Source organism: Glycine max, chromosome 8, assembly GCF_000004515.6.
Source record: "Glycine max cultivar Williams 82 chromosome 8, Glycine_max_v4.0, whole genome shotgun sequence".
NCBI classification, from domain to species: Eukaryota; Viridiplantae; Streptophyta; class Magnoliopsida; order Fabales; family Fabaceae; genus Glycine; species Glycine max.
In genome coordinates, this window is record NC_038244.2 from 44956704 (window position 1) to 44971018 (window position 14315).

The 14315-nt window shown below is 26.5% G+C and overlaps 1 protein-coding gene and 1 long non-coding RNA gene across 2 annotated transcripts; both read left to right on the forward strand.

Annotated features, from left to right (window-relative positions):
- Nucleotides 1-1681: 1681 nt before the first annotated feature.
- Nucleotides 1682-2634, forward strand: LOC100500233 (uncharacterized). Its single transcript, NM_001248155.2, has 2 exons — nucleotides 1682-1820; nucleotides 2189-2634. The coding sequence occupies exons 1-2, from the start codon at nucleotides 1739-1741 to the stop codon at nucleotides 2377-2379; spliced, it is 273 nt and encodes a 90-aa protein (NP_001235084.1). The 5' UTR covers nucleotides 1682-1738; the 3' UTR covers nucleotides 2380-2634.
- Nucleotides 2635-12538: 9904 nt separating this feature from the next.
- Nucleotides 12539-14018, forward strand: LOC100500542 (uncharacterized). The gene is made up of 2 exons (XR_415745.3): nucleotides 12539-12675; nucleotides 13955-14018. It is a non-coding gene; the product is annotated as an uncharacterized lncRNA (long non-coding RNA).
- The last annotated feature ends 297 nt before the right edge of the window (nucleotides 14019-14315 follow it).

A 14315-nucleotide genomic window follows, 5' to 3' on the forward strand; every position in this document is an offset into this window, starting at 1 on the left:
GAATATCTAATATTTTCATATTTAGAACAAAAACATTTTTTAATCTTTAATTTAATAGTGTTAAATTAAATGGAATAAATTGTATATTTCAACATTAAAGAAAGTGTGATACTTACTTCTCTTAGGACGAAAGTGTAATTTTTTGGGCCAAGGTTTTTTAGTCTCAAAATTTAAAATAATTTTTTGTCCCCAGATTTAAAATATGTGTTTTTAGTCTTCTTGGTTTGTAAATAACTTATTTTGGTTCTTAAAACATTGTTAAAAATTCTGTTGACGTGGCTAACATGTTTTCTGGTAGTTTTTAAAATATGATTTATGTCCGGTTTTAAACTCTTAAAATTTAAATTAACAAATAATGTTTTAAAATAAGTTTTGTAGTGATTTTAAACTCCAAAATCCAGCAAAGCCAAAGCAAACATCATGTTCATACATTCGAGCAAAATCAATTCCAATGTGGGTCTGAAGAATTAATTGTTTTTATTCAATTGAATTGCAAAATATATTAAAAAAGGATATATAGCCTATTGTAAAAATAAAAGAAAATAATAGAAACTGAAATTTCTCTATAATATAATAATTTTTATCATCTTGAAGTGAAATTTTATTTAAAGATTAAAAGTTATTTAAAATTTTAACAATTGAATGCAAATCAAACTTTATGATACCGAGATCTTTGAAGACATTTAATTACTTTTCTAATGCATATACTACTTATACAATAATATTAATTATTTATGTTATTGTCATCTACTAAAATAAATTTATCAAAATTGAAAATGTTAAAATCCTAATATGAGGTTTACTATGTCAAAGTTAGATTAAAAAGTTTAGTTTGATTTCCATCAATTTTTTTTATTATGGTAAAAACTAAAAACATAATGGTACAATATTTCATAAATTAAGACCGGACATTTTTTTTTCTTATGCTAAATGTGAAAATTTGAAAAAAGTTCGAAAATTAAAATCACAATTGATCCTATTATTTATCTAATAAATATTATTTTCTTAGTAAAAAAAATGTACTTTTGTATTTGTAACATTAATTTTAAGAAATAACATCAAGTTTTTGAAAGCCAAGTTAGGTAGGTAATTTCGTTTCTAGGAATTTTTTTTACGCACTCTCTTGGTTTATTTCAAATATATAAGTTAGGATAAGAACATGCATACTGATTTTCTGTCCATTCAGTATTCGAGAAAAAAAATACATGAAATGAATATTTTTGCAACTCTTTTATCAAGTCTTCGGCTTTATCTTTTTGGATTGGTTATATGTTCCTTTCTGTATAATATTCCTATTTGTCAATTTTCTTTTCATATACATGTAAAAATTCAATAGTTGAAAACAAACATAATTAATTGGATGGAAATTTCAAAATAATTTTTTGTCTTGATGAATTTTATTCCCAAAATAAATGCTTGCATTTCCAGGAAATACCCTAAAATATGTATGCATCATCAAACTTCAAAAGTCTAGTCAATTCAATGTGCGGTATCGAATCTGACAATAAATCTTTTTGAAGTTTAGTCGTCTAGTTAGTGAGCAAGTTAGAAACCAAGTCCTGTGTAATTAGTCATTTAGACAAAGATATATATGCATGTGGCTAGTAAATATTTTTTTTCTCCGCCCCCACTTCATTGATTTGTGACTATAAATACATGACAACATACAATATATCCTTGCAAATTCAAAGTAATTAAAGTTGAATAATATCTGCTGAGCATTAAAAGTTCCCCAACCATGAAGGCAATCCTTGTTTTCATTTTACTCTTGGCCTCTATTTTTTTCCTTCCCAGTTCAACTCTTGCTCGACAACTGGAGGGTAACACTTACTAGCTACTCTCTACTTCAAATCTCATACACATGTTCACAATAAACTTGTTTTCCATCAATATAAAATATATAAGGCTTTATGCAGCATGTATATCACGTTTGTTTATGTTTGAAATTAAAATGAATTACTCGCAGTTTGAAACCTACCAAACTCCCATGGAAGACAGCCACACCAATTATTAGTCCGTAGATGAATGATGTATTTATCAAATCAGTCTATTTATTGTATGTTCGGTGGTAGAGGGGGAGATGAAAATTTTGAATTAAAATATTTGTGTGACTAACAAACTCATACATAAAGAGTTATGTGAAATATTAACATCATTATTAATTATTATGTATTTTATTATGTTGCAGTGGTGACAGGCGGTACCCAGAACCCTAATAATCCCGCTTTTAAATGTAGCCGCGGCGGCAGTTATAGGCCTTGCGCCCCATCGAACTCGCCACCAAGACCACCATGTAATGGGTACATTAGGTCTTGCCACATCGCATCGCCACCAAGACCACCATGTAATCAGTATAGTAGGGAAGGTTGCTTACCATGAAACTACCGCCAACAGTACTATAATGATATATGTAGTTTTTAATTCTTGGTACTTGCTGCCATCTTTTTAACACTCTTCCTGTGTTAAAACTCGGTGGCATCATATATCATCATCTCTATATTCCGTGTGGTTTGGCTGAATAAATTAAAGAACTGTGCTCTTATTCCAGTTTGCATGCAGTTGCAGTAATCTTGTAATGTTGTACTGAGACAAAGGCTTGGCCTTTTGTCCAATCAATAAATTATAAGAACTTGATTATCTACGTGCCTTTCAATTTTATTTAAGTTTGATTTTAATTATTTGCGCCATCTTTTTAAAGAGGTTGTAAAATCCTAATTGAGATGGATAAAGGTATTTTTATACCGTAGAAAGAAAAATATATTTTGGCAGTTGAGACGCGTGACTAGAAAATGAAAACTTAATATTATAATTGGTTAATGAGAAAAGAGAGAGCGGAAGAGACGACTCAATGTGCATGGACAATGGGGCCTTTTTGTTATTTGAATAAAAAAGATTAAGAAAAAAAAAGAAAAAAAATGACATTAAATTATAATATTAAAAATCAATTTAACATTAAATTATCCAATAAGATTAGTTTTTACACTTTGTATACATTTAAAATTAAATTTAAATTTTTCATCTTTCAATAATTAATTTCTCACCACCTCACATTTCAAAATACTAAAATAAGTATTTAATCTGAGAAAAACATATAAATTAGACTTTTAACAGGATTTTAATGATAACTTCATAAACGGTATTAGCCCAATATGCAAAAACTTCCCTCACAACAACACCTTTAAAATATTAAAAGCAGCCATAAGAAATAACAACCACTCTAAGTACTCAGCGAGAAACACTGAACTTTGGAACTCTTATGTAATAAGACTCTTAGGTATTCGGCTCGAACAAATATCCTCCATCACCATACTAACAAAGATCAGCCTATCATCTCATTTGAGATAAGAACATTATTCATAAATAGTTAATACTTTAATTTATTATTTTGGATCGAGACATTACTTGAGTGTTCATCTTTTAGTATCTCGTTTCTGGGCTTATCTTGTCAGTAGTAGATTGTGGATAAGATAGACACTTATACTAAAATACAAGCATAAGGAGGAAAATTAACTTTCTACCTCCGTGCAAGTATACATCCATTTATTATATAGATTTATAGTAAGTTATTAATTATTTTTTTATCATTCAGAAGCAAAAGCAGAAAAAGAAACTATCGATCTATGCATAATACATCTGGTGGCTGGTAGTTGTTCCTATAGCATCCGCAGAAACTATCTATACAGGACACTGGTGTCCACATAGTCAACGAAGAATCATTATCAGCAAGACATCGTGTCCACAGGAGTTGCTATCACAATAGCAGTTAACAAAGGAAATATGACCTTTTCTTGATGTGTAAGACTTTAATTATCTGCTCAATCAAAGGATCATACGGATATATGTAGTAATAAGTTATTATAAAAACATATGTAATTTATCTCATAAATTTTTTAATTATTATTTTAATCAGTTATTTTTAATTATTCTAAATTTAATTATATATTTTTAATTATTCTTTTAATGGTGCTTAAGTTAAATGGACTAGATTTTATATTTCAGCATAAGAGGCAATGTAATACTCATACCTCCCAAGGGACGAAAGTATAATTTTATTTATCAAGTCTTAGTGCAAGTTTTTGGCTGTCTTTCCTTTGCATTTTCATTATTTATATTTGGCAAATTTCTTTTCACATGAATATAAAACTTCACAAGTTGGAAACAATATTCCTCATATTGATGCTCACAGAGTTAGTAATTGTTGGATCTTTTTTTATTAAATTTGTTTTGGGCATATGTATTTTAAATTGGTAACTTGTGTTTTTCAGGGTAGGCCTGACAAAGAAAGTCAATGAAAAATCTAATCAAGGGAAACTCCTTGTTAACTTGTGGTGCAGATCTTATCATTCGTAGGCGTTTTCAACCTTAGTTCCTTATTATTAGTATTACCCAGTGGATTTCTTAAGTGCATTTTGTTGGTTGATTTTCTGGTTTTTAATTGTTTTGAACTTTTGCCATGGTATTGTAACCCAAGTAACCGAAATATTTTTAAAAAATAATTAGAACATTTGTTTTCTATTCCAAACTATTTAAATAGCATTGTTGAATATTATGTGTTGATTCTTATGGAAGTTGAAAATCTATGTATAATATTCGTCTGGTTTAAATCTGAAAAATTAGGGGGATGGTGGATAGGTGAAGAATCTCCTAGTAATAGACATTCAATATTTTGAGACTGATTTCCCAACTTTCTTTGGTTGTTAAATCAGTCGTTTAAAGGGATTACTGAATTAGTTACTGGTTAATGTTTAAAATCGGTCACCAAGTCAGTTATTATAACATCATTAGTAAATCAGTCATTACAAAAAATGGCCACTCTAATCTGTCACAGAATCAGCAACTCTGAAATAAGCGTCTAAAACTGTTTATAAGTCAGTCGCTAAATTGGATTGTAAAACAGTTTGTATGTTGGTCCCCAAAATCAGCTACGAAGGTTTTAGCTACTAATAAAAAATGGTCTCCAATTTAGTTGCTAACTGATGTGGTGACTGTTTTTCTTATTTTAGATCGATACAGAATTAGAATTTTGTCTGTAAAGTGGATTTTTCTTGTAGTGAAATAAATTTTAAAATTGTGGAAATTAACCCGTTAATTTAACAACAGTAGGCAAATATAGATTTGTCTCAATGCATTTTCTTGCCTTATAAATGTTTGCCTTCCTAGTAAATACCCTAAAGTCGTTAATCCCGATTGCCTTTTTTCTTCCAATTTATTCTATCATATTTTATATATATATATATATATATATATATATATATATATATAATATGATAGTATATATATATTATAACTGATGAAGAAATTATTTTTTTCATCTATTATTATAAATATAATCAATATAAAAAAATCATTATATGAAAAATGGGTGTAAAAAAAACAACTTCTGCCATATAAATTGTTTTCTTGATAATTTGTTTTCATAAAACTATCCACTTCAGTTAAGTGGACTTGCACACTGGTTAGAGGACTAGGTATTGTCAGGTTTGTTGTCACATTGATTTGACATTCAATAATGCATAATACTTTAGAATATTTCCTGGAAATGCAAGTATTTATTTAACAAAAATCTATATATGTTTACTGTTACCGAACTAAATTTCCACAAAATAATTTTTAAATTTTCATCCTATTAATTATGTTGCTTTCAACTAGTGAAATTTTATATGCATATTAAATGAAAAAAAATTGAAAAATATATAGGAATACAGAAAGGAACATATAACCCATCCAATAAGACAAAAATCATGAAGACTTGCAAGAAGACCTGATAAAAGAGCTCCATAAAAACATCCTTTGACGAAGTCTAAAACTTTGATATATTTTATTTATTTATTTCAGTTAGAACTAACACTAATACACTATTATATCTAAAATATCCAAAAAGACGAAGAAGATATCATATATATATATATATCATTTTTCTAATTTTTTTGTCATTTTTTTCGGTTTCCTGTGCTATAATATAGAATAGAATATGAAAAAGAAAAAAAATATTCTAAAGAAATATAACTAATATTTTTTAGAATAAGAAAAAACAATATTAAATTTAAATAAATTATTGATAGAAAAAAAAATTAAAAAGGAGGATTTAAAATGCGAAATCTAAAAACATCTTTTCGTGATCCAGTAATAAGTACTGGTTCGATGCTTTTAATGATTTGGAAAAGAAATAAAAACAAACAAACAAGAAAGGCAGCTTTAGAGTATTCCGGTGAACGCCAACATTTATTCAGGGAATAAAATTCATTAAGACAAATTTATATTTGCTTACTGTTATTGAAGTAAATTTCAACGCAACACTTTTTAAATTTCTTTCCTATTATTATATTGTTTCAAACTTGCAAAAAAATTTATGTTATAATAGTGAAAATTGTATCTTGAAAGAAAAATATGTTCAAAATAATAAAGAATTTTTCATTAAAATAATTCTATTAACAAATAAATATTTAAAGATAAAATATGTAATTCATTTTTTTATTAAATAAAAAATTCAAAATTTTAATTTATTACAAAATTATATAATATTTAATATAAATTATGATTATAATTTCGATAAAAACAATGAAGTGGGGGCGGAGAAAAAAAATATTTACTAGCCACATCTCTTTGTCTAAATGACTAATTATAGGACTTGGTTTCTAACATGCCACTAACTGGACGACTAAACTTCAAAAAGATTTATTGTCGGATTCTATACCGCACATTGACTAGACTTCAGAAAGACTCGAAACATAAAATTGACTTGAAATTTCATAATCTCATAATAAGAGTTCAAAATTTGTATAAATGACTAATTACAGGACTTGCTGTGTCACTTGGTGACACTGGAGGACTAAATTAAATGTTAAAATGTTTTCTTGTCTGGTTCGTAGATAAGACTTTGGATGATAAATACTCAAATTTTAGGATATTTCCTGGAAATTTATTGAGACAAAAATTTATATTTGTTACTCTTGTTGAACTAAATTTCAACAAAATAGTTTAAAATTTCCACCCTATTGATTATGTTGTTTTCAGCTAGTGAAATTTTATTTTATGAGGAAGAAAACAAATTTAACCAATAAAAATATGGAAAGGGACATAAAAACGCAATCATCAATTCAGAAAGATAAGACCGAAGACTCGCAATAAGACTTGATAAAAGTGCTGCAAAAAAATTACTAGTTTTATTTTAATTCAGAGAGATATATAACATATCCTCCTAGGTTTTGTTTTTCTTCTCTCGCTTGATTTAGTTAATTAGTTTAATTTTATGTTAATTTATTTTTATTGTTTCTGATTACAATTATTTAAATTAATTCATCAGTTTGCTATCCACAAATATGCTAAAGCATGCAGGTTTGATAAATGATACATCTCCAGACTAATATAAAAGCATAAAAGAGCCAGATTAATAAAAATAAAATAAAATTGGTGTACGTGGTTGTCTTGCATGAGAGTTTGGTACATTTTAAGTTGAGATTCATTTTCAATTAACAAAGCCAAACGTGATATAGATACGGGAAAGCAATATTAATTTCTTGATGAAAAACAAGTTTGGTATATTAATTTCTTCATGAGATTTGAACAACTTTAGAGTAGTCTTGTTGCTTATAATTCAATATTTTTTCTTTTGCATATATAAAGCATGTTATCATCTATTTATAGTTTCAAATCAATGAATGGTGGAGAAAGAGAGAGAAAATGTTGACTAGTCACATATATCTTTGTAACTTGCTCTTTAATCAAAAAGATTTTTTTGTCAAGTTAGATATACCGCACATTGACTAGAGTTTGGATAATGGACAAAATTTTTAGGTTATTTCCTGGAAATGCAACATTTATTTAGGGAATAAAATTCATTGAGACAAAAAAAATTGTTTATTGTTATGGAACAAAAATTCAAATTTTTTTTTTAAAGGTCAATGATATTAATTATTAATTTGTTAATTATTATTAGTGAAAACGATTTGAACTCAATTTTTTTTCTCTTCTTTGGTTTCTTTCATCTTTTTCCGCCAATCAACCTTTTTTGTTACCATATTGCAATCCTTTTTTCTTCTCAATTGTTACGGATGAGTGAGATACGGAGAAACATTTGGGATAGGAGAACGTGGGATACTGAAAAAGATAGAAAAGAGATACGAGAGTTTGGAGGAGACGAGAGAAAATTGGAAGATTTTGTTTTTTTAATTAAATGTATAAAATTACTTTAATATCTGATATAAATAATTTAAATTAAGGAAATAGTAGTTTTTTTGTCTTAAATATTTGGAATAAATCAAGAGGGTGCGCAAAAAATAATTATCAGAAATAAAATAAGCTACCTAACTTGGCTTTTAAGAAAATAATATTTTTTAGTTAATTAATAAGTCATTTATTTGAAATAAATTATATATGTTTTTTTATAATAACTCATTATTATTAATCCGTATCATCCTTTGATTGAGCAGATAATTAAAGTTTTATACAACAACAGAAGGTCATATTTCCTTTGTTGACTGCTACAATGATACTGTGATAGCAACTCGTGTGGACAAAATGTCCTGCTCATAATGATTCTTCGTTGACTATGTGGACACCAATGTCTTGTGTGTAGATAGTTTCTTTTTCTGTTTTTGCTTTTACTTTGTGAATGATAAGAAAATTACTTATTATAATTTTATAATAAATGAATATATATATATATATATATATATATATATATATATATATATATATATATATATATAAGTTTTTCCTCAAGCTGTAAAAACGTACAAAAGAGTTTTTGATACCAAGTCCCGTGAATAAAAACTATATTTGTTGGTTAGAAACATTATAAGAAGTTATGTTTTTGAGAGTTAAGTTATTTCGATTCTCAAAATAAATGTCTTCCTTCAACAGTTTGTATTTGGAAAACTTAAATAAAATTGAAAGGCACGTACGTAATGAAGTTCTCATATTTATTGAGTGGCTAAAAGGGCAAGCCTTTGCCTCAGTACAACATTAGAAGATTATTGCAACTGCAAACTGGAAAAGAACACGGAATTTTAAAGCAAAGATGTGACACCACCGAGTTTTAACACAGGAATAGTGTTAAAAAGATGAGGCACCAAATAAAAACTATATATATATATATATAGCAGCATGACATTAATTGCTTCTCCCCTCGATTTGAGTGAAACTTTAGAGTCCAGAAACATATAATTTTCGTCAGCAATTACGAATATATATAGGACATGCTCGTTTTGGTGGCGGATAGCAAGGTATATTCGGGTTCGATGTACATCCAGTCACCCCTCCTGCATATATATATATCATTAATTAATAATAATATTCATATTTCACATAATTTTTTTGTCAGTGTTTGCATAATATACGAAGCAGGCAGATTTGATACATGCATGATACATTGATGCATCTATCGACTAATTAATATATAATAAGCTTAAATTTTTTTTTTTACTTCTGATAAATACTTAATTTTTATGTTTTTTTTCAATAAATTCTTATTATACGTTAATTTTTTTTATAAAATAATAATTTTATTTATGATTTTTGATATTTTATTTTAGTGTTCAATGAATTAACAAAATTTATTTTAATCTTGACTAAATTATAAATGAATTTTTATCTGAGAATACAAACACAATTCATTAATTTATTAAGGGCAAAAAAATATCAAACACCAAAAATAATTATTATTTTATTAAGAACACAATATAAAATAAAAATTTGTTAAAATGTAAACACAAAAATTAAATATTTATCAAAGATACAAAATATTATTTTTAAACCTTAATAATATTGGTGTAGCTTTCTTTCATATGGGAGTTTGGTAAGTTTCGAATTGTGATTAATTCATTATAATTTAAAACATAAACAAATTAAACGTGATATGCATGCTGCAAATCCTTTTATATGATATATTGATGGAAAGCAAGTTTATTATGAAGATGCTTATGTGATTTGAAGAAGTTGAGAGTAGTGAGTTTACCTTTCTGCAGTAGTTGTCGAGCAAGAGTTGAACTGGGAAGGAAAAAAACAGAGGCCAAGAGTAAGAAGAAAACAATAATAGCCTTCATCGTTTCGGGATATATATCTAATGCTTAGTAGATGTATTTCAATTTTCCTTTTGGATGGATATAAACTATTAAGCATGTTATCATGTATTTATAGTCTCAAATCAATGAAGTGTGCTGCAAAAAAGTCACTAGTTTTATTTTAATTAGTCCCTGAACGTACTGTTTATTGTTTTTAACTAAGTGTGTCTGAATTTTGTTTTTATTCAATTGGGTTGTACAACTTGTATTTGTTTTCTTAGTAAAGATCCAACACGGAACTAAATAAAAAAATAAATACAAATTCAGGAATTTAATTAAAAACAAAAAAAAAGTTTAATGGCCTAATTATAAATTTTGTATTAGTTTAAAGACCCGCAGAGTAAGTAATTATTTACAAATTAAAATTTTTATCTTTTGAAAATAAATTTATCAAAATTTTATATATTTAGAAGCAAAAATAATTATTTATACTAAATTCATTTAGTATTCACATGTGTTGGACTAGATGACTAACTACATGTCTAAGTCAACTAAATTATGGTCAAGTCACCTAAAAAAACAGGACTTGCTTTCTAACTTGCTCACTGACGAGTGACTAGACTTTTGATGATACGGACAAATTTTAGGGTCTTTCCCCGAAATGCAAGCATTTATTTAGGCAGTAAATTAAATTGAGACAAAAATCTATATTTGCTTATTGTTATATATTCAACTTATATAATTTCAACAAAATAATTTTGAAATTTCCATTCTAGTTATTAATTAGGTTATGTCTAACAAAATATTTTAATTAATTTTTAATTTTTTTATCAATTAAAAAGTTTATTTGATTATTTGATCATGAATAAATTTTGTCAGTAACTTCTATTTTTTTTAAATATTAATTGAAGTAGATTTTTTTAAAAATGTTAGTTTTTATCTTCTAATTTTTTACATTTTTTTTACTTTTATTCTTAATATATTTACTGATTTTCTTGTTATATATTTTAAAATAAAATACGGTGTTATTATTTTTTATCATTTTATATTTTTCAGTATATCAACAACAACTAGTTCTATTGAAGACTTCTAGTTTAATAGGTTAATTTTTTAGTTTTTAATTACTAACTAATTTTTTGACTTTCATTTAATTTTTTAATTTTTGATTAACTTTACAGCTTTTAATTAATTTTTTTAATTAGTTTTATCGAATATAATTTATATGTTGTTTTCAACTATTGCAATTTTATATGCATATGACGAAAAGAAATTTGACAAATAGGAATACCAAAAGAAATATATAACCAATCCAAAAAGACAAAGCCGAAGACTTGATAAAAGAGCTGCAAATCAAAAACATCCATTTTCATGGACAGAAAATCAATATGTTCTTATCCTAAAGGAATTGCTGCAGGTTAATTTATCAAACTGTTAATGTCAAATTTAACCTCTGAATAATTGTTGCAAACCCTTTATAGTGGTAAAGTTGCAAACCCTTTATAGTGATCTTTCTAGTGTATGTCTAAAGAATTTTATCTTACACCAAAAAATGCTTTTAATTTCTCTAGAAAGTCGTCTTCTTTTTTATCATTTTCTGTTATAAATATTTCATAGAATTTGTTAACAAAGGATAAATATATTTAAAACATTTTATTGAAAAAGAAATCAAATAAATGACTTATTTCCTTTATGTATTTGTAACAAAGGATTATTTTATTAATAAAATTAATCTACTTTTGTATTTGTAACATTAATTTTAAGAAACAACATCGAGTTTCTTAAAAGCCAAGTTAGGTAGCTTATTTACTTTATGGTAATTATTTTTTACGCACCCTCTTGATTTATTCCAAATAAGTTAAGATAAAAACATAATTGATTTTCTGTCCGTTTATTAGTACTGAGAAAATGATACATGTGAAAATGTTGGAACATGAAAATGGATGTTTTTGCAGATCTTTTATCAAGTAAGTCTTCTTGCGAGTCTTCGGCTGTCTTTTAATTTTCGATTGGTTGTATGTTCCTTTCCGTTTTTCTATTTGTCAAATTTCTTTTCATTTAAATATAAAATTTCAGTAGTTGAAAACAACATAATTCATGGGATGGAAATTTCAAAATTACTTTGTTGAAATTTTGTAAGAATTTTGGCCTTGATGGTTGAAGGAAAAAAAGAAAAAAAAAAAAAGAGATCATAGATTAACTAATATCTTCTACTAACAAAAACAAATAAATTAATAACTAATATTGATCTTTTAAGAAAATTGTTGAAAAATTGATACATAACAGTAAACAAACATAAATTTTATCTCAATGGATTTTATTCCCTAAATAATTGCTTGCATTTCCAGGAAATATCCTAAACTTAATTTGTGTGCATTTCCAAAATGTCTAGTCAATGCGTGGTATATATCTAACCAAACAAAAAAAATCTTCTTAAAGTTTGGTCCTCCAGTCAGTGAGCAAGTTGCAAAGAGTCCTGTTATTAGTCAATGTGCATTTACAAATATTTGAGACTATAAATACATGATAACATGCTTTATATACATGCAAAAGGAAAATTGAATTATATCTACTAAGCATTAAATATCCCCAACCATGAAGGCAATTCTTATTGCATTCTTACTGTTGCCCTATGTGGCTTTCGTTCCCAGTTCAACTCTAGCTCGAGAACCGAAGGGTAACACCCATGACTAACTACTCTCAAGTTGTTCAAATCTCATACGCATGTGCATATTAATATATAAACTTGTTTTTCATCAAGAAATTAATATTGCATTCCAGCATCTATCTCACGTTTGGCTTTGGTAATTGAAAATGAATTGCAACTTAAAACCTACCAAACTCTCATGCAAGACAACCACTCTTTTATGCTTTTATATTAGTCTGTAGATGTATCATGTATCAAATCTGCCTGCTTTAGCATATTTGTGAATAACAAACCGAGACAAAAAAAAAATTAAATGAAATATGAACATACTTTCTCTATTTCTTTTTAATTGCTGAATTTTCAGATGATATTTATTTGTCATTTACAAAGTTCAAAATAATATCAATCGAGAGGATTGACGTAATTGTGTGAGATCCTATTATATTAATATAAGTGAAAACAATTTTTTTAACAGAAAAAATTCATGTTTAATTCTTATTATATGTAAAATTTTCTTGGACTAACACTAACATAATGGATTTGAGGACACACGTAATCTTTATTTTTTGTCAATATTATACACTTACTTTTCACCTAATTTTTAATTAAGTTACACATATATTATTTATTGTAAAGTACCAATAAAAATGGATAAAATAAATAACTTAATATCAATATATTTTTTAGCATAAAAAATTATTACATTTCCTAATGAAAGAAATTTAGATATAGTATTTTAGGTTCTTTTTCACTTTTTTTTATAAAAAATGTTTTTTTTGCTCTCCAATCAGAAATGAAGTTCTACCATGACAATCCACATATTCAGTTTTCTCATTATAGAATTATATAAAGACTTAAATATTTTTTAGTGATTGTAATTTAACATTTTTTTTTTGTTTTTTTATCTTGTAAAATTATTTTTATTTTATTTTCCATCCTTCTAAATTATGTTTATTTTATTTTTAGTCCTTAAAATATTTTAGATAGTATTTTAAATAATAAGCAAATGTTATTTGAAGTGCTATATATAATAATAAAAAATAAAATAAACATAATTTATAATAATTAAAAATAAAAAATAATTTACAAGAATAAAAAAATATTAAATTATAAGAACTAAAAAATATTTAATTAAATCTTATAAATTACAAGGTAAAACTTAAATTCTAATTGTAGCACAACAAAAACAACATCTCTGAGATAATGTATGTAAGTTTCATCTTTTCTTAATGTTTATCTAAAAATGTTAAAAGATAAATAAAAAAGAAGCGACAATAATTATTAATGATATGTATGTGCTATTATGCAGAGGCAGTGACTATTCCGATCGGGCCCGCGTACCGTAATCCTCCTTTTATTGGATGCGACCCTTTTAAAAGAAATTGCCATCGGCTGGATCCACCATGTACTCATGGTTCAGGAAATTGCTGACTAAAAACTGAAAGATATATAGTGTATATCTGGAGTTTCACTCCCATGGAAGAAGCTCTCTCCTTACCCAAAACTCTCAAGCAACTATATATATAGTTTTTAATTTTAACACTTACTGTGTTAAAATTTTGGTGGTGTCATCTCTATATTTTGCTTTAGAATTCCGTGTAGTTTGGCTCAATAAGAGCAAGTATGCTTTATTTTCCAGTTTGCAGTGGCAATAATAATCTTGTAATGTT

Excerpts from the sequence above, each read along its gene's own strand:
- LOC100500233 (NM_001248155.2), top strand. The coding sequence starts at position 1,739 with ATGAAGGCAATCCTTGTTTTCATTTTACTCTTGGCCTCTATTTTTTTC. Across the intron at positions 1,821-2,188 it reads TCTTGCTCGACAACTGGAGG|TGGTGACAGGCGGTACCCAG; the intron begins GTAACACTTACT and ends ATTATGTTGCAG.